Raw genomic sequence first — 20,150 nt, 5'->3', positions numbered from 1 at the left:
GGTGCTGGCACTGCCCAGGCTCCCCAGGGAATGGTGACATTCCCGAGGCTGCCAGAGCTCCAGGAGGGTTTGGACAGCGCTGCCAGGGATGCCCAGGGTGGGATTGTTGGGGTACAGAGACATGAGCTGGACTGGGTGATCCCTGTGGGTCGCTTCCAGCTCAGGAGATCTGTGGTTCTATGAAAATAAAACATCTGGCAGCAGAATAATTTCAGAGGTTCCTCTCTGATGGGGTATCACAGGCAGAATGCAGAACAAGAGGCCACCCCAGTCTGGCTACATCCCTTAAATCCCACATTTCTCACCTTGGGAGGCAGCGGGGGCGGCCCAGCTCGCTTTAGTGTCGATCTGCAATGAAAAGAGCAGCAGTCAAACAAACCCAGAACTCCCTGAGGACTGGAAATAAGATGAACCAGAGACACAGAAAGGCAGAGCAGAGCTTTGCACACACAGGGTTAAACCAGAAATGCAAGAGCAGGGGAGAAGCTCATTAATCTCGTTAGAAGTGTTGGTTTTTAATGAACTCCTGTTCTTTCATAAATACCAGTGTTACAGAGCAATCTGCAGGGAAGGATATTTGAATTTTGTAAAGCAGTATACATTCAGGGACTGGATCTCAGGCTGGAGGGACTTTAGACAAGGGCCTGGAGTGACAGAACAAGGGGGGATGGCTTTAAGCTGGAAAAGGGCAGATTTAGGTGGGATATTGGGAAGGAATTCTTGGCTGGGAGGGAGGTGAGGCCCTGGCACAGGGTGCCCAGAGCAGCTGTGGCTGCCCCTGGATCCCTGGCAGTGCCCAAGGCCAGGCTGGACAGGGCTTGGAGCAGCCTGGGACAGTGGAAGGTGTCTCTGCCCATGGCAGGGGTGGAACAAGACGATTTTTAATGTCCCTTCCAACCAAACCATTCTGTGATTCCAGTTGGCAGCCTTGCTTTTGGATCAGACAAACCCTCGGCCACCCGAGCTGGGCAGGATCATCTGCACCTCCTGTCACAGCCAGGCCTCGCTCACTGCCCATGGATCCATCACAAAAATCCGCTTTTCTGTCCTAGGCACTTGCACAGGGACTGAAAGGTAACTCAGGAAGGGGAGCAGGGGAGAAAGCAGAGCTTTGGGATTTCTCCTGAGGATCAGGAAGGAGCCAAGTGAGCGTCACGCTGGGAGAGCAGCCAGCCCTCAGTGAGTGGCAAAGCCTCCTGCAGCCTTTTGAGGGAAGAGATTTTGGAGCAGAGCAAGTGTACAGGAAGGAGATCCACTCACTCTTCAACATCTTCACTCCCATCGCCAAACTTTGTGAGCAGTCCCCTAAGGCAGAATGTTTATAAAATTAAGAGCTCAGCTCTGAGGTCGACACGTGCAACTCAACCCAGCCCTGATGTCACTGAGTTTCACAACAAGCAGCTCCCAGCCCTTTCCAAAACAAGTGATTCTCTGCTCTGAGCCCTTTCCCACTCTGTAAGGTCCTTTCCTTCTCCTTACCCCCTAAAAATCACTGGATCTCTCTTTCACACCATCAGCATTCATTTCCCTACCTGCCATTTTAAATATTGTTGAAATGTCTGACAAGAGTACAATATAAAAAGAGAAAAAAAAGAACAGAGGAAGTAACTGGGAGACAAATGGAGAAAAGCCTTTAAAGGGAAGCTTCCTTATTTATACATATAGACAAAAGACCCAGACTGTTTCCCACTACAGTGAGCATTTTTGTTTCAAAGCTACTCCAGGGATAAAAAAAGAAAAGAAAGAAATTGTGACTAGAGGATCAAAGCAGCACTGGAAATATAACCTTGGAGAAAAAAAAAACTGATAAAATTTTGCAAAATGCCAATTTTCAAGCTGTGTCTTTAAAGGGCAATGACCAGGAAAACCCAGCCAAAATTGGAATTATGTGAAATATCCCTGCAAGTCACTTCTGAGGGAAAGCAGCAGACAGTTGCCAACAGGAACTATTAAAAAATTTACAGGAGAAAAAAAATCTTTCTTTTTGAAAGGTTCTTGCTGCCCAGAGAAGTTGTGGCTGCCCCTGGATCCCTGCAAGTGTCCAAGACCAGGCTGGATGGGGCTTGGAACAACCTGGGATAGTGGAAGGTGTCCCTGCCCATGGCAGGGGGTGGAACTGGAAGGGCTTTAAGGCCCCTTCCAACCCAAATCTTTGTGGGATTCTATGAAAACCACCAATAAAAACCACCTCTATAATACAGGACATTTATACAAAAGTAATTTTAAAATGCTGCAGTGAGAAAACCAAGGGATCACTCCAATCACCAGGGACACATTCTGGTATTCCCCTTTCCAATAACTCCTAAATCAAAGATATCCCCCAGCATCCACTCTGCTAAAAGCCAAAGGGCTTGAAAAGCAAGGACCCCCAGCACACATCCTCTGTGCACATCCCAGGGATTACTCAGAACTGCTGGGACAGAGCAGTTATGCATTTCCTGTTTATCTTTCCAACTGGAAGTGGTTTCCAAGTGAGCAGCACGGATCCACCACCCAGGACTGCTGTCCCTGCCCTCCTTCCAAATGAATCCGTACCTATTTATTGATTTATAGCCCTGGGAATGTTTGCTGCAGCTTTAGCACAGCCTGCTACAGACAGAGCCAGGGGAACAGGATGGAATCCCTGAGTGCCTGTGCCAGGAGGAGCTCCCCTCCCTGCTCCTGGAGCCCACAGATTCCAGCTGTGTGCACAAAATCCAGCACTCCCAGCAAGGCTCCAATCCACAGCTCAGCCCAAACAAACCCAGGCCACAGGGAGGGCAGGGGAGAGCCAGAGCCCCCCAAAATTCACACCCAGAGCCCCTCAAAGTTCAGGCCCAGAGCTTCCCAAACTCCTGCTCCAACGAGACTGGGAGCAGGAAAACCAGGATGCTTAAAAAGGCTCAAATGCTGGCAATCTCCAGCAGCTTTCCAGGGGGCTGTAATGTCAGCTGACAGCTTATGCAAGACTTTTATCTGCAGAAAAAAAAGCCAGAGAAATTCACTGTCTGCTGCTGAGTTCCAAATAAAGATGGGAAACAGGCTCTTTGAGCTGAGCAATGATCTGAGCCCAGATATCAACTTCCCCTACATCTGAACCTCCACACTCCTGACTGCAAATCCAGGGATTGCCTTTAAAGGCACAATCCACTTTTTAGCAGCAAAAGGAAGGTACAGACCTAAAAATATGCAATCCTAACTTGGAGAGAGTTGTGCTCCTGTACTTCAGGCCTGCTTTATCCCAGAGAAACCAGCTATAAACACATCTTCCCCTAAAACATTTCACCCCAAAGCACTCCATGGCTGAGTTATAACCTACCCCCACAGCAGGAGGAGTGGTGCAGCATTACTGAGCTGGTAAAACTCAACATTCAGAACTGGTTTCTCCTTCCCTTTCTCGAGTTCAGGGCCGTGCACAGGCCTTGTCACAGGATGTCACAACCACAGGCACGGCTCAGAAGAGAAGTGTGAGGCCAGAGCAGGACCCTGAACTCAGCTCTGCTGCAGGAAATTCACTGTGGCTGTGTTATGTCACTGTTGTGGTCGTGTATTTACACTTCACTTACCACCTACAAACTTAAAACAAGCTACTGGTGGTGGTTAAAAGAGATTAAAAGTCACTCTCTGAGAGAACTGACCAAGGACTTGCAGAAGGAGGGCTGCACACTGGGTAACATCTCCTGAATTTATCAATATTAAAGTGGATCAGGGCTTATGGTTTGATTTTTTTAACATAACTCGTTTTTCTTTCGGTTTCATAGTAAGTCACAGAAATAAAAGCTGGTTTTATCTGTACTTACTTGTTGCTTCCATCAACAAAAGGATTCCAATGTGAAGCAAAGTCACTGCCAGCTGCCACAACCTGAAGATGCAGAAATTGTAATTTTATTTCCCTCCCATCAAACTAAAGTACCTTAAAGTACCCTATCCACCACACACAAAGAGGCCTGAGGGATTCCCCAGCCCTGCAGAACAATCCACAAGCAGCAAAATTAAATTCCAAAGAGAAAAACATCCTACAATCTATACAGCAATTATTGATAACCTATTTCCTTCTTCTTAAGAGTTAAAAGCAGCACCTGGAAATGGTGTAATGCCCAAATCAAGCAGCAGTAAGTAACAGGAAAACAAAAATTTATGGTGAAAAATCCAGTAAGGATCATTTAGGGAACTTTAAAAACAGTTTTCCAGCAAGTTCCTGAGTGTTGAACCACAAAATATTGAAGATACTGTGATTTTAATAAATAAAGGAAATCCCAAACTTGTCCTTACCATTTCATCCCGAGCTTCTGTTTCTTTCCGTAGAGGGGGCTCAAACTGCAGCTTATCAACTACAAAATACAATAATTCCCTAATTAATCACACAATCTGGCACTGGCATCCTTTCAGTGCTCACCACAGTGAAATGCAGGTAGGAGCAGATCTAAGATTGTGTGCACAACTCTGAATTTGCCTCTCAAATGAGCAGCACTTCACTATCGGCCTCATTGTGTGAGGGCTTGAATTTGCAAATATGGAACCCACAAGAAAGGCCAAAAGCAAATACCAAGTCACAAAAAGGTAACTATTTAACCACTTGTCACTTTGAAATGTGTGTGTAGAGAAAGGCTCCTCAAGAGTAAATTCCCCAGCGTGTGATGGTGCAAAGGAGCTGCCAGTGCTGGGGCTACCAAAGGCTTTTGATCAAACCTGGAGATAAAACCCCAAAACACAAATAATAAACCCCCAATACCCTCAGCACTCCAGCTTAGATCCACCTGAGCAGTTTATTAATGTTAATTTTAGTTTTGCGTGATTATTACGGAAGATTCACATGCTGATTCTCCAGGGTTTGCTTCCCAAATGGAAAGAGATTTTTGGGCAACGACGACACCAGAGGCAAATCCCTGCCAAAAAAACCTCCCAAAAAAAAGGGGACAGCAGGAGGGACTCACAGTTGATCTCGGATGCTGTCCTCTCTGCCCGGACATTCCTGTTGGTGGAGCGGATCGTGTGGCGGATGACGGAGTGAGGCTGCAGGGCGGGAGCAGAGGTGAGGCAGGAGCATCCAGAAACCAAACCAACAACTACAGGAGCATTTCAACTGCCAGCCTGAACAAAAAGCAGGGAGTAAAAGATGTTCTCACCTCAAAATCGTCATCGTCAACCTCGCCGTAGTGGGTGTGGTTCTCAGGGTTGTTGACCTTGTCCAGCAGCTCCACTGCTAAAGACCTCGAGAGCCCAGGCTGCCCCACAAAGCTGTGCTGTAAGCACAGGAAAAAACACAAAAAAAGAAGTTTTAACATGCAATTCCAGTAATAAACATCCAGTAGAACTCCTGATTTTCTTTTTGTGCTTTCTGGAGGTTGGGCTGTTATTTTAATGACTCCTTAATGCTGGGCTTTCTAACAACATAAATATGGAAACAACACGCTCTGGGCCATTTGTAAATTAAATTCGATTCAAACAAATAATTACAACTTGAACTTCATTTTTTACATCAGTAGTTCAGAGCTTGGGAAAGCAGAGATACAGCAAGAATTTCATGCTGAAATCTTTGGGAGTCATGAAATTCCAATTTCTACACAGCTCCAAGGCCGCCACTTGCAGGAAGGCCAAGGTTGAGAACATGAAGCCAATTTCTACAATTGGCCAAAAATGGTATAAAACTGTGGAAAATACTGAACAAAATCCACTTGCTAACAGCTGATCATTATGTTTTCCTTCAGATTTCACCACCTGAGCTATAAGGTTAAAGAAAATTGGTTTCCCTTTGGTTTCCTACTGCTCTGTTCCTCATTTTGAGGCAAAATATCCCTTGCAGAGGTCACCAAATGTCCCAAATCACTTACAGAGAGAAGTCTGTCTGCTGTCGGTCTCTTCTTTGGATTTTTTGTAAGTGCTATTTTGACAAAATTATGGAATGTTGCTGACCTTAAAGAAAAGGAGGGTTTATGTTGAATTTTTCAAGGCATTATTGATTTAAACACAGTTGCTAAGCATATTACAAGAGAATATTGTGCAGGTATCTCACCTCAGGTTTGAATAATTACATTTCCAAGTTAACAAAATAGTTAACAAACCCATTTGATTGATGGAAAACATTTTGGTACAGAAAATAAACCCAGAACAGCATCAGGAATTTCTTACAGGCTAAAGAAACCAGGAAAGGATGAAACCATTGCCTGTCCCAGTGACAGGGCAAGTGCCCCAGGACAGGAATTAAGGGGAAAGGATAAAGATTTTTTTTCTAGGACATACAAAGAGCACCAAAGAAGGGTCTCTTCTTCAATAATAATGAATTTTTTTCCCCTTTATCTATAAAATCATAGAATGGTTTGGGTTGGAGGAGACCTTAAGGATTGTGTAATTCCAATAAAATATGGATCAAAGGAAGGAGCTCCACCTACCATTTTGCTTTTTCCTTTAGCTTTGGCGGCTGAAAATTACTTTTTGACATTAAAAACAGAGCCCTAAAGGGAAAGAAAGAATAATGATATAATGTGGTAAAAAAAAAAAATTCATTCTAAAATCTAAATACTTTAACACTTTATGGTGAGACTCATACTGGTGAAACTGGATTGGAGTTTGCACTGAGTTAAAGGAGAGATATGGGGAATCTGTTGATTTTATCTTTAAATTAAATATTTTTAGTGCCATAATCCTGTTAAATATTAGAATATGGCTTTTCTAGTGGTTTCCAATCACTAGTAAATCTGCTCCTCATCAGATTCTTGATTCTGGAATCCCAGAATGGTTTGGGTTGGAAGGGACCTTAAATCCCAGCTGGTTCCAACCCCCTGCAATGGGCAGGGACACTTTCCACAAGCCAGGTGTCACCAAAAACGTAACAATTTCAAGATTCTGCTTACAATTCCCATTCCAAATGGAAATTTGGAAAACAAGATTACAGCACACTGATGCCTTAAAGCCAGACATGAAAACATTCAGTGCAGGAATCTTGATGTGAAGTTTCTCGTTCTGAGCTCCAGAGAAGCTTCCATGGAATCCTGCCAATTCCTGCTGGGATTTGGGATTTGGGGAGGGATTTGGGGAGGTGCTGGAGGCAGAGCAGGCCCCAGGGCACAAACCTCATGGGGTGCAGGTCGAACATGGGCGGCTGCAGCTCTGCCAGCTCGATGGCAGTGATGCCCACGGCCCAGATGTCGCACAGCTGGTTGTACCCCCCGTTCTTCTCCACCGCCGCCACCTCGGGGGCCATCCTGCCAAAACAACACCTCCCTTCAGTTCCTGCTCTCAAGGACAGTTACAGAACTGTGCACATACAAGAAGAATTAAAATAATTTAAAGAATTTAAAAGAATTAAATGAAATGTATAATTATTGGATGTCTGCGACAGCGATTTATAATTTAAAATAGCTCATATCTCCCCCAAGAAAGAAAGAAGCAGAGTGGAGGGAAATGAACAGGAGGAATACAAATATTTTTATGTCTAATGGAGTAAGTTAAGGATTTTATGTTCAGATTGGGTTTTGATCATTACAAAAATACCTTAGAAGTTTTTATTCATGTATACATAAAGCATTACACACTAATTTAAGCTATAAACTTACGAAGATTCAATTTGTTTCAATATCATTCTACAAAGTATGTATTTCAGGGATTTGTGGGTTTTTTTCACTAAAGCTCTGGAAATATCTTGGATCTAAGGAGAATTAATGTGAACTTTGTACGTTTTACACAGTGGCTATGATCTTTTAAAATGTCTGAACACAAACTAAAGGACACACAATAAATGTGCTGAATACAACATGAAAACAAGCAAAAAACACGACAAAAATGTCACATTAAAGAGCAAGGTAGGGACACAAAGTACTCCAAAGCTCCTTCTGGATCTAAATAAGCATCTTAGGAGAGGGGATGCATCTGGATCCCCTCTGGACACAAACCCCATTCCCAACAGGGCATCCCCTCTGAGACATCCTCAGGGAGCTCCCAGAGGTGTTTTGGGGGCTCTTGGGAACAACAGCAGGCTCAGCATTCCCAGGAAATGTGGGACAATCTCCCTGCCCTCAGCCCTCCCTCTCCAGGGCAGCAACAAATCCAAGCCTCTGTCTGGATGAAGCTGTTTGCCCAAAACCACCATCCCAGGCAGCTCCTCTGCATCCCAGTGATGCTTAAACCCAGCTGAATTTGCATATTAATCCAGCTCAAGATTTACAATGATTGTTTGCATATTAAATGCTGCCTCGTGCAGACATTAATCAGGAGGGATGATTAAAAGATAGTTTGAAAATCCTGTTTCCTTTTGGCACAGAAATCAGAACGGTGCTATTTTAGTCACTAAAAATATAAAACTGAGAAACTAAATAACCACTGGTATCCCCCCCAAAAAGGGAGAATATTCTGCAAAAGTAAATTTGGGAGAAACAATAACCCTGTCTCAAATATCAAGTGGTTTTTGTTACAGTAACAGATCAGCTCCAATCAGTGCTTCCCAGATTTTTACCCTCTGGGCATTTTACTTGGAAGAAGGGGAATTTATGCCATTTCTACAGACATATGTGTGTATTTGAGGATTTTTGGCATTAATATAGGCTCAGCTTTGCAGCACAGCAATCAAAAGTGGTTTCTTACCAGTAAGGGGTGCCAATAAAGGATTTCCTCTTTGCAATAGTGGCTGTTATTTTTGCTGCTACCCCAAAGTCAGCTGGAAAATAAAATCAAACCATCAGAACCTTAGAAATCACAGTTGAAGACCCCAATCTTCCTTTGTTATGAAAGAACCATCACGTGTCTCATCCAAATTAAAAATTCATTAAGGGAAACAGTTGCAGATTAATAATAGGATCACTACTATCTTCACTGACATGACTTCAAATCAAAGAGTTTTCTTTCTACACACAGCTCCTCTCTTAGATCATTTTTCCACCTCACAGAAACCAGAATTTGTGGATATTCACTTTAAGAGGAAAAACAGCATCCTGCCTTGGAAAAGGCACCTTCTGTGTGTTATCTATGGAGGAAAGAAAATCTGGGAGGCTTAAAGGCTGGGTGGCTGAATAATGAAATTATTTATCATTTCTTGACAGAATACAAAACTTCTCATATAACCTAGCCATGGATATATGCTTTGTCATCACCTTCTATCATCATCTATTGCCCCAAATAATAACAGAATAATTTGGGTTGGAAAAGACCTTTAAATCATGGATACACACTTTGTCATCACCTTCTGTCATCATCTATTGCCCCCAATAATCATGGAGTAATTTAGGTTGGAAAAAACCTTTAAATTATGGAGTTCACCACTGCCCCATGTCCCCAAGTGCCACATCCACAGGGCTCTTAAATCCATATTAAAAAATTCAGGAAACTCACCCAATTTAACATCTCCATGGTCTGTTAGTAGAATGTTTGCACCCTAAAACGAAATGAATTAAAAATCTGTGTCAGGAATCTTTCTCCTGCACTTGGAACTGTAAGATAAATTTCTCAAGGTTCCAAGTTACCTTTATATCTCTGTGCATTTTGCCCTTCATGTGTAAATAAGCGAGGCCCTGGAAATAAAAGACACAGTGAATTATTCTGCCATTTGTTCACATCCTACAAAGCTCAGTTCCATTTAATAAATTTAATTTTCTCAATGTATTTTATTTGGAAGTGGAGACATTTGAGATTTGCAGATAAGGGATGCTTCATCTTGTATTTCTTTGCTATCAGCAGCCACAAAACGAAAGAGAATTTTATTTATCTGGTTGCAGTATTTCACCCCCACACACCATTAAATTTCCCACCACAGGGTGGGCAGGCAGTTCAAAATTTAAGCAAATATTTGCACTATATCACACTAGAATTTCTTGTTCATTTTTATTTACAGTATGGAAAAGAACAAGTTACCCTGGTTAATTGCTTTCTGCTTGATTCCCAACAGAAATGCTGGAACTGAACTGATTTTCTGTATCTGCTTTATTTACATGGAATAAACACTTTGTTGTGCACCTGCAGAAGTACAGTACCTGTAGAGTTTCTCTGCACACATAAGCAATTTGCAGCTCTGACAGAGGTCCTGTTACTGGAAACAAAGATTCAAAAATTCAGTTTACAACATACAGCACATAAATAACATTGTGAAGCAGCCAGAAAGGGGCTTGTCCACGCCAAAGTTAAAGGCTGGTTTTACATGATCTGTATTGTGCACTGAGCTGAAAAGAGGGGTTTGTTTGCTTGTTTTACAGAAAGGCTTTCTGTAAAATAAAACCCAAACAGCAGCATCACAGAGGACAATACCCACAGTGAGAAGAAAACCTGTTTTCACAGAATCTAATTAATATTTTACGAGTGATCTTGTAGTGTTCTGTATTGTCAGGAAACTAAAAGTGACTTCTCCCAATATTTTAATATTAGAAATGGGAATGTTTCATAGCTGGGACTATCTAAGGGGCTTGGAATTGTTTTAAAGGATTTGTACTAAGTAGCTGAAAAATAAAGCAGAAAGAGCTCAGGCATCCAAAAACTCAGTGTTATCATTTAAAGGCAGAACAAGTCCCCAGCTGTTTTTCCAACAACTCCACAAAATTATTCTACAGCATCAACAACTCCAGATGAAACTTCAGGAAGGAAAATAATCCAAGAGTGAGATGCAATTCCACAGGGGCAGGAATAAGAGTAATTTTTCCCCTTTCAAGATCAAGCTTTGAGATTTCCCAATGACAACTGCTTCCTCACCCCATGCACAGTGTCCACATCCAAGTGTTCTGCCATAAAATGTCAAACATTAAATGTCAAATATTATGTCAATATTAAAATGTCAGTATTATAAATATTAAAAATGCTGCTCACCATATCTGGAAAGTGCTCTCCAAATCTACTGACTGCAGCTAAAAAACACTGTGTGTGCCCCCAAAATCCCCACAGGCAGTGCCAACTGTTCCCTGCAGGTTTATTATTTATTTCTCTTTTTGCAAAAAGCTTCCCAAAATTAAAAATGTGAAAATAAGTGCCCGAGTACCGTGGTAAATGTCCTGCAGGGATCCTCCACCACAGTATTCCATGCATATCCACAGCTTCTCACGGCTACCAAAACAAAATTAAAACACAGGCATCAGAACTCGATTGATCTGCATGCAGAGCAGAGTTAATCATCATTATTTAAATTATTTCATATTAGTCCTGATCACTCTCTGTTAAAAATACACATTCTGATACACGACCAGCAGTTATACTGTTATTAATACAAATTATCATGTTATTAATATAAATTCTCATGTTATCAATATAAATTTTCACCAATCAAAACAAAAGTTTTATGCCAAAGTCCCTGAGAAATATTTAAAGGTTATCACACAGAAAAGGTGGTGCTTTAACCCTCCAGTAAAACACCTGAGGTTTATCTCCTATCAGCAAAATTACATTAAATATCACACTAAACTCAGTGTTTAAATTCTTTAACTGAAATAACCTCATTATATCTAAAAAACTCTTCATGCCCTCCAAAATGGGGAATTAGAAATTCAACCATGTAATTCCAGTTGAGTCCATTTGGGCTGCAGGGATTATTTAAATACAGCCCTCCAAGAAACCTAAAGATGAAATCTCGTAGAGAAAAGGCCAAGCAGGCAAAGGGCAGATTTATATTTCCACAGAGCCAATTGATAACTGGCAGAGTTCCACAGAAATGGAGAATATTCCCTGATTTCCTGTGGAATATTTAATGGAAGGAGCAGTGAGCTGACACCACCTCGGTTCTGCCTGTGTTACACCAGAACTGTGAAAAATGTAATTACCAGCAGCTCCAATTTTTAACTCCCCAGCCATACCTTCATAGCCCAGACAACTATGATTAAATAAAATATCCATAGGCAATTCTGCTCTAGAGAAATAATGAGCTGCTTTTATATTAGAACTGATAAATGTGTGAGTAGGATTGGATATGTTGCAAGAGTCTCCAAGGGAAAAGTTTCTTTCTGTTCCTAGTGATAAAAATATTCCAGCCTTTTGGCCAGCAGAGAAAACAAAATATTAGTCACTTTTCTTTCTTAAAGCCAGTTGGGTTGGCTTGAAAAAAAAAACCAACCAAAAAACCAAGGGCAATTCAACGTCTGGAAGAAGATTTAGTGAGGACAGAAGGGCTAAACCAGACTGGGATTGTTTTAGGAAAGAACCAGCAGGAATGTTGATAGAAAAAGTGGGATTTACCTGAGATAACTCCCAAAATAGGCGACTATGTTGCAATGTTTGCATTCTTTAACCATATATATCTCTTGCTGTATCAGTGAGAAGTCATCTCCTGAAAAACAGGAAGCAGCCAGGGTTAATCAGGAACTGCTGAGCGTTCAGAGGGATGCTCAGAATTTGGGAGAACAAGCCAAGAGCTCTGGATCCCGGCCAGGCCCTTCCCAGCACACCAGCCCATCACCCTCAGCTGAATTCCTCCCTCTGTGCTTGTGTGAGGCACAAATATTTCTTGAACAGCAACAGAGCAGGACTGGCCTGGTGGCCTGAGAGAGATCCACGAGTTCAGAGGAATCCGGGAAAGCAGCACAGGGATCCAGGGAGGGACGGGAGGAAACTCAAAATTAACTTTGAATCTCCATCTCCATCCAGCTGCTCCCAGCAGCAGGCTCCCGACAGGAGTGAGGATTGCTGGCAGGCAATTGCAGAGCCCACATTCCAGAGGCTGGTTATTAGGAATATTTCATTCCCAAGGGAGCTGCATGGAGCATATGGGCCTGCACGCCCACGTGGCTGACTCAGAGCTGCCTCGTCACGAGGGGTTTGGGTGGTTGTGAACATTGGCACATCCTATATATCTTTTTTTTGGGGGGGAAAAAAGGATCTACTGAAAAATCCATAGTGAGCAGGGCATGTTTCTGCCACTTTAAGATTAAAAGGTTAATTTTTTATATAGTAAAAAAGCAATCATTTCAGAGATGCAATTTCTGTTTGTGTTTATACAGATAATAAATCTCCTTGAGAGAATTTCCAAGCAGAGAATGCTCTCCCCAGAATCCTGAACTCAAACCCTGCAGCTCTGGTTTCGTTATTTTCTATATTATTAACTTTTTTCATCCTTTGGCATGGAAGGACAAAAGGGAATGGCTTTAAGCTGAAGAAAGGGACATTTAGTGGGGATATAAGGAAGAAATTCTCAGCTCTGAGGGTGGGGATGCCCTGGAATAGAATTCCCAGAGAAGCTGTGGCTGCCCCTGGATCCCTGGCAGTGTCCAGGGCCAGGCTGGACGGGGCTTGGAGCAGCCTGGGACAGTGGAAAGTGTCCCTGCCATGGCAGGGGGAGGATTGCGAAGATCTTTAATGTCTCTTGCAGCCCAAATTATTCCGGGATGTTTATTTTTGTTTCAAGTCTCCCCAGTAAAATTCCCTCCTATATTAAAGTCAGGGATGTCCAGCCCAGAAAACATGAAGTGCTTTATCCTGCTCCCTTTAATTTAGATGATTTTGACAAGTCCAAGAGGACTCAAGCACTGCTGTAAATTGAATTCTTCATGTGTTTATTTAAGCAGCAGCACAGTTAATATTTTTTAATAACCTCTTTTATAATAGATGTTTATATTTGCTGAGCTTTGAGGCAGCTTCCCTGAGAACAGTGGTGCTGGCAAAAGAAGTACCAGTGTGTTATAAAAGAAATTATCACAACTTTTATGTCTCAGTGACTGCCAGGCTTTTATTTAAGAAAATAACTACGAAATCCAAAGGTAAAAAGGAACCCACTCACAAGAATCCACCCTGACTGATTTCAGTAAATCCTCAAGATCTTCTTGATGTTGAATTATATGGAGAAACACTTCACTGGGGCAGGAAAATAGTAGTAGAGAAGTTTCAAATGTCAAGAGGCTTTTTATAAACATCAGTAGTATTTTTTTAACCAATGAAAAAGAGAAAAGGCAACACAACTTCCATAAATTTAGCACAGATTTCACACTGGGCTTGGTTTAGGGGTTACCTTGCAGCTACAACTTTGCTTGGTTTCACACATCCTGCTCATAAATGATCACTGTGAGTGAAGGGTTCCTGAGTTTAGGGAAGCATGGAATGGTTTGGGCTGGAAGGGAACTTAAATCCCACCCAGTGCCACTCCTGCCATGGCAGGGACACCTCCCACTGTCCCAGGCTGCTCCAAGTCCCTCCAGCCTGGCCTTGGGCACTGCCAGGGATCCAGGGGCAGCCACAGCTGCTCTGGGAATTCTATTCCAGGGTCTCCCCACCCTCCCAGCCAGGAATTCCTTCCCAATATCCAACTTCAATCTACCCTCTCCCATTTTAAAGCCATTCCCCCTTGTCCTGTCCCTCCAGGCCCCTGTTCAAAGACCCTCTCATTCATTTTTGTAAGATTCTTTAATTCGAGCTTAAATCTCACAGATTCATTCCCCCCATTTCTCCAAGAAGGGAAATTGTTGAATTCTCACAGACAACTGCATCATTTTCAAAGTACTCAATTATTTTCAAGAAAGTCACACCTAAAGAAGGTGGAAAACAAAACCCTCCCACACCCCACACTGAAGAAATTCCACCTTTCTCCCACACCCGTTGTCCATGAGCTCAGAGGATCCAACGCCAAATCCCAGTGCCAGGGCAGCTCTAGGAACTGTGACTGATGGGGGAGAGGGGAAGGAATGCAGAGATTTGGGTAGAAAAGGACTGACAGTGAAAAGATAACAGCCTTAATGCACATGAAAGATGGCAGGGAAGCAGGGAAAAGGGATAATCTGTCTCCAGTTTTATAACAGGACAATTAGCAATGGGCTTAAATTGCCTTAACCTACATTCCTTGGACAGATGAAAAGGTTTTCCTACTGGAGGAACATCAGGGGGGAATCTGTGAGATTCCCAACAAGTTAAAAAAAAAAAAAAAAAGAAGAAAACACTCAACAAAAACCCACCAGGAATGACTTGAAATGATCCTGCCTGTAGTAGAGGGAGGCAGCAAAGATGATCTTGTGATTTGCCATTCATAAATGAAGAATTCATGCAGGAAATGAGGATTACTTATAGAGAAAGGAGGGAAAAAGGATTTGGAAGAGAACGAAGAAAGAAGACAGGGAGCTGATAGAGAAGTAGCAAACAGATGGAAAGAAGTAATCCATGAGAAAAGTTTGGCTAAAATATGGAGGGAATTATTCTGAAAGATGAGACATAGAGATAGGAGAGAAGATGTATAGTTGCTCAAGGATGACAAGAATGAATACAAAACAAATGAATTCAGAGTTTCCAGGCAGCTGGAGTATTGATCTTGGCAAGAGATGCTGGACTAGGGCAAAAATTAAATATCCTTGGATAGCAGGGAAAAAAACAGACAGAATTTGTAGAAAATACTTCACTGAGAGGGAGACAGCAAGATAAAAAGAATTAGACCAAATGTGACAAAATATCCACACAAAGAGATCTGTTTTATCTGTCAGGGATTTGATGGTGTGTAACAGGGAATTGGGAAAATGGGGGTTTGCCTGCTGACATGTTGGCAGTTTTGGGAACATCCATCAGGGAATGCTGCAATGCCCAGAGCAGGGACTGAGTCACTGCAGCCTCCTGTGCTGTGGAATTCCACCTCTGCAGGGAGGGACACGCAGGACACACCACGGCCCACAATGGAATATCCTCCTTGGATGGCACAAGGGGCTGCTTGTCCCCAGCTGGAGGGAGGGGACTGCAGGAACCCACAGCCCTGTGCTGGAGGGTGGCACCTCAGCCCACCCCAGAGGCTGAGCAAGGTAAGGGCCGGTAAATTCATGAGAAATCTGTGTTTAAATGGGAGATTATGGAGCAAACTGGTGGCACATCAACAGCTGTGAATTATTCCACTGGCACAGCTCACCTGAGTGGGAGCTGGGGGTGCTCACCTGGAGAGGAGAAGGCTCCAGGGAGAGCTCAGAGCCCCTGGCAGGGCCTGAAGAGGCTCCAGGAGAGCTGGAGAGGGACTGGGGACAAGGGCTGGAGGGACAGGACACAGGGAATGGCTCCCACTGCCAGAGGGCAGGGATGGATGGGAGACTGGGAACTGGGAATTCCTGGCTGTGAGGGTGGGGAGGCCCTGGCACAAGGTGCCCAGAGAAGCTGTGGCTGCCCCTGGATCCCTGGCAGTGCCCAAGACCAGGCTGGACAGGGCTTGGAGCCACGTGGACAAGTGGAAGATGTCCCTGCCCATGGCAGGGAATGGGATGAGCTTTAAGGTCCCTTCCAACCCAAACCACTCCATGATTCTGTGATTCTGTGCAGAGCTGGAATGCAGAGAGACCCTGCCCAGTTCTCCTGCATGGAGAGCACATTTAGCCTGGGTCCTACAGCATGGCAAGGCTCTGCTGGCTGCAGTGCCTCTCCCACAGCCCTGCTGGGTCTCTGGGCACTCCTGAGCCTGATGGGTTTCAGTCAAGTTTATTCCTGCACATATTTTCACGTGCTCCACTGCTCTGAGTGGTCCCATCCTGCAGGATGTCACTTGTCACTATCCCTGGGGAGAGCTGTGAATCCTTTTGCTGCCCAAAAGGCGACTTCCAGGGGGAGAAATTCCTCGGTTTTGTTTTAAATTGGTTTATTCTGCATCACTTCAGAGCTGCATCACGGGGCTGGTGCTGTGTGGGAGGAGAGGGAGGGACAGAGGGAGAAGTGATGGCCCTCAGAGACATCCCAGTGTCACCACAGGGTGGGACAGAGACACGTCTGAGGACCTTCAAGGTGCAGCACCCCTGTCCACTCCCTCACAGTCCCCACCACACTGATGGACATGGAGATGTGACTCCCAAACCTCTCGAGACAGCTTGACCTGGGATTTTTATTACTGTGACAAAGATTTGGGATTTTTAATAGTATAATTCACATTTGTAATTTAAAAATGAGATGCCATTTAACAACAAGATTGGAGGGCCACTTGTGAGGGACACTGAAGGACCAAGAGCAGGGTCACACCACTGCAGCCTCTGCTGGGACCATTCCTCAAACATTTATTTCAACAACCTGAGTTCCCAGACAAGGAGAGGAATCCCTATGGGAATGACAGCTGTCTGCCCCAGTCCACAAACTGCACAGCCAAGCAACATCCACAGCTCCCCTGCAGCTCTCCTGGAGCCCCTTCAGGCCCTGCCAGGGGCTCTGAGCTCTCCCTGGAGCCTTCTCCTCTCCAGGTGAGCACCCCCAGCTCTCCCAGCCTCTCATGTAGCTGAAGGTCTCTGCTGAGTTCCCAACATCCCTGTGCTCAACAGATCCCAGCCAGTCACTCCAAACCACTCTCCTGAACCTCAGGAAGGTGCAGGCTGTGCTGCTGAAAGGGATGGCTTTCCCAAAATGCAGGATCTTTCATCCTGTTTTATTCATATCTTCTGTGTAAGTTTTTTATACGCTGTTTTATCCAGACTGCTTTTCACAGGACTCATGGAAACCTGCAGTCTGACAGAAAGAATTTCAATTCCCCAAACTTGAAACTCCAGAAACCTGATTCCAAGCAGGAAGCAGCTATTTGGAAACAGTGATGTTTCCACCAGCAGATTTTCCTGCTGGGCATGGAGCTGCCAACTGCTAACCACTGATGGTCCTCATTATCTCTCTGCTGATACAAAATATTTCTGATGGTGATGTGCAGCCACCAGCTCCACAGCAAGGAGCCCACCAGAGTTTGGAGTGAGTGTTCCAACACCAGAACAATTTCCCTGAGGATTTTCTCTTCTTTATGAGTAGCCTCTCAGCATATAATTGATATTGCCCAGAGAAGCTGTGACTGCCCCTGGATCCCTGGAAGTGTCCAAGGCCAGGCTGGACAGGGCTTGGAGCATCCTGGGAGAGTGGGAGGTGTCCTTGCCCATGGCAGGGGGTGGATTCGGATCATCCTCAAAGTCTCTTCCAACCCCAACCATTCAGGGATTCTGGGATTCCTCTCTCTTAGCAGTTTCTTTTCTTCTCTCCTTGCCTAACCTACTCACTGTAGTACAGCTCAGTCTTTAATTTCCACTCTCCCTCTTCACTATTGCTATTTTTCCTTGATGTATTTTGGCAAGTGATGTGGTCTCCTAATTCACCCCAAATGTCACACTTTGCATTACTTTCCAACTCAAATGTGTGACTTTCCAGCTTCTTCCCTACTTGTAGCACTTCCTGCCCCCACCACAACCCCTTCTGTCGACTTTCCCCATCCCAGAAACTCTTCTAAGTGAAAACCTGAACTACCCGGATCCTGCTCTGGATCCACACATTTCTTAGGAAGAACAGTGGATTATAATTCATTATAAGGATGCAAAATAAAATCTGACCCCATTTCAACAAGTTGAATTAATTAAAATGCTGAGGACTCTGGATTCGAGTCCACGCTGCCTCTGCTTTGCTCTGTGTGGGCTTGAGCAGCTTTGGGGCTGTGGCAGCACCACGTGGGACTTGGAATGGGACACACAGACCACGTCCAGGCTTTGATGGCTCTGGAACCTCAGGCATTCATGATCCCAAACCCAACCAGGCTTCACAGCACAAGGCATGGAAGGTCTGTGTGGTAATGTGGAGTTATTTTCATATTTCTTCAACCCTGGGTGCTGCCAACAATGGTTTGAGCCCAGCAGGCTTAGTTTAAATCAGCCTCAGGCTTAGTTTGAATCAGCCTCAGGCTGGTTCTTCTCCATAGCTCATGTCATTCTTGGGGAATTTACTGTATGGAAAATGAGGCTGCCTTGCCTGAGTGCCCTGGGCTGACAGTGCAGCTCTGCAGAGGGGCCAGACCCTCCTGTGACCCTGACTCAGCCCTTGTGGAAAATCACCTTTGTGAGCTGAGCCACTCAGCACACACCTCGAGAAGCACATCTGGCTTGGAGTGCACCGAGCACAGCACTCACACCTCTGGGCGACTCTGCCTCCTACAGCTCCGTGTGCAATTTAAGATCCAACTTGAAATAGGTACCTGGCTATTTCTGGAATCTCCAGTGGAAAATGCAATCATTGGACCAAAAAAACCCCCAAAACCCAGTGAGATTCTTCTGTAACCTTGAAGAAAGTTCTGAATGCTACAGACAGCATTATTTATCATGACAGCAGTATTTAAAACAGACATTAGCATATTTAAAAATAATTTTTATGATATTCTCCTAGGGAGAAAGTTCTGTGGCTGAAAACTCCACTGGCAAATAGTTCCCTCTTTGTGTTGAGTCCCCTCTCGATTCATCTGCTAAACCCATAGAAGGAAGAGGCTTTAGTGTTTCAGACAGTTTTGGCTGCTATGCTGCTGAGTACAGTTGGATTAGTTTCTGAAATAGAATTGGCTCCCAAGTTATTTGAAGCATTTGTACTCAGGGAATGCTGGGAAATGTCATTAGCGTGCCATAATACTTTTGCCTAATGCTCTCCAAAGTCTATGCCAAAAAAAAAAAAAAAAAAAGGGAAAAACATTATTTTGACTCCAAGTGACTGTGGGAGCAAACCTAGAGAACTGCCCCAAATTCAGATAAATTAGTGACAGCAACCTCCGAAGCTGAGTTTGTTTTCATTGTCTGGAGAAGAGACAAAGGAGCTGCTGAAATAAAAGACAGATCCATGCTGGGATCTGTTTTCAGCTGGAGTCTCTTTGGGTACTCACTCACTACCTGCAGGAGATGAGGGAGGAACAGGAACAAAGCAGGAGTCACCCCTGCCATGCCAGCAATATCCTGAATTTCCTCCAATCCTGCCATTTCACTGAGTGCAGTTCCTTCAGCTTTCATTCAACACATTCCTCACCCCCTCCAGAGCACTCTCTGCTTCAGAGCCTTTTTTGCTTTTTGCTCCCAATTCCCATCTATGTATTAATCAAGTGTTGAGTTTGGAGCTCTTCTTTTTCCATCAGCTAATTAATTGCCATCGATGAGACACCTCCTCCTCCTCTCCAGAAGATGCTGTATGTAACTCCCAAACCTATTTCTCCACTGATTAACTTAGGGAATTTATTATTAATTTTGTTCCAGCTGTGCCCTATTGTGTGAGAGGAACTTGTGCTGGTGTTTGGAGGGGCTGCCCTTCCCAGGAAACCACCACAGGTAATTCCAACAGCTCCTGATCTGGTCCAGGAATTGACAGTGCCCTGCAATTTACAGTCTTCAACAACTACTCAAGCCCCTTAAAATTAGTCAGAAAATTGAGGAGTGTAGCAGCCAATCATTAATTTCTTTAAAAATCTGGAGTATTTCAAACATGAGAACTAAAAAGGAGTAAGTAAATAAATAAACACTGTGAATCCTCCTTAAAAACCAAACATCCTAAAAGATTCCAGC

The 20,150-nt window shown here is 43.9% G+C and overlaps 1 protein-coding gene across 1 annotated transcript in view; it reads right to left on the bottom strand.

Annotated features, from left to right (window-relative positions):
- MAP4K5 (mitogen-activated protein kinase kinase kinase kinase 5) overlaps nucleotides 1-20,150 on the bottom strand; it is a 54,924-nt gene that overhangs the window by 14,475 nt on the left and 20,299 nt on the right. The window contains exons 3-16 of the mRNA XM_063399732.1: nucleotides 12,118-12,208; nucleotides 10,931-10,995; nucleotides 9,939-9,994; nucleotides 9,432-9,479; nucleotides 9,301-9,343; nucleotides 8,557-8,629; nucleotides 7,050-7,181; nucleotides 6,369-6,431; nucleotides 5,811-5,892; nucleotides 5,106-5,222; nucleotides 4,914-4,992; nucleotides 4,252-4,310; nucleotides 3,780-3,841; nucleotides 306-348 (exon numbers count right to left, since the gene is read on the bottom strand). Coding sequence (XP_063255802.1) covers nucleotides 306-348; nucleotides 3,780-3,841; nucleotides 4,252-4,310; nucleotides 4,914-4,992; nucleotides 5,106-5,222; nucleotides 5,811-5,892; nucleotides 6,369-6,431; nucleotides 7,050-7,181; nucleotides 8,557-8,629; nucleotides 9,301-9,343; nucleotides 9,432-9,479; nucleotides 9,939-9,994; nucleotides 10,931-10,995; nucleotides 12,118-12,208 — 1,013 coding nt within the window. The remainder of the gene's footprint in view (nucleotides 1-305; nucleotides 349-3,779; nucleotides 3,842-4,251; nucleotides 4,311-4,913; nucleotides 4,993-5,105; nucleotides 5,223-5,810; nucleotides 5,893-6,368; nucleotides 6,432-7,049; nucleotides 7,182-8,556; nucleotides 8,630-9,300; nucleotides 9,344-9,431; nucleotides 9,480-9,938; nucleotides 9,995-10,930; nucleotides 10,996-12,117; nucleotides 12,209-20,150) is intronic.

This window comes from Prinia subflava, chromosome 5 (genome assembly GCF_021018805.1).
Source record: "Prinia subflava isolate CZ2003 ecotype Zambia chromosome 5, Cam_Psub_1.2, whole genome shotgun sequence".
NCBI classification, from domain to species: domain Eukaryota; kingdom Metazoa; phylum Chordata; class Aves; order Passeriformes; family Cisticolidae; genus Prinia; species Prinia subflava.
Note: the sequence above shows the minus strand (reverse complement) of the source record. Positions and strands in the feature narration are given on the sequence as shown.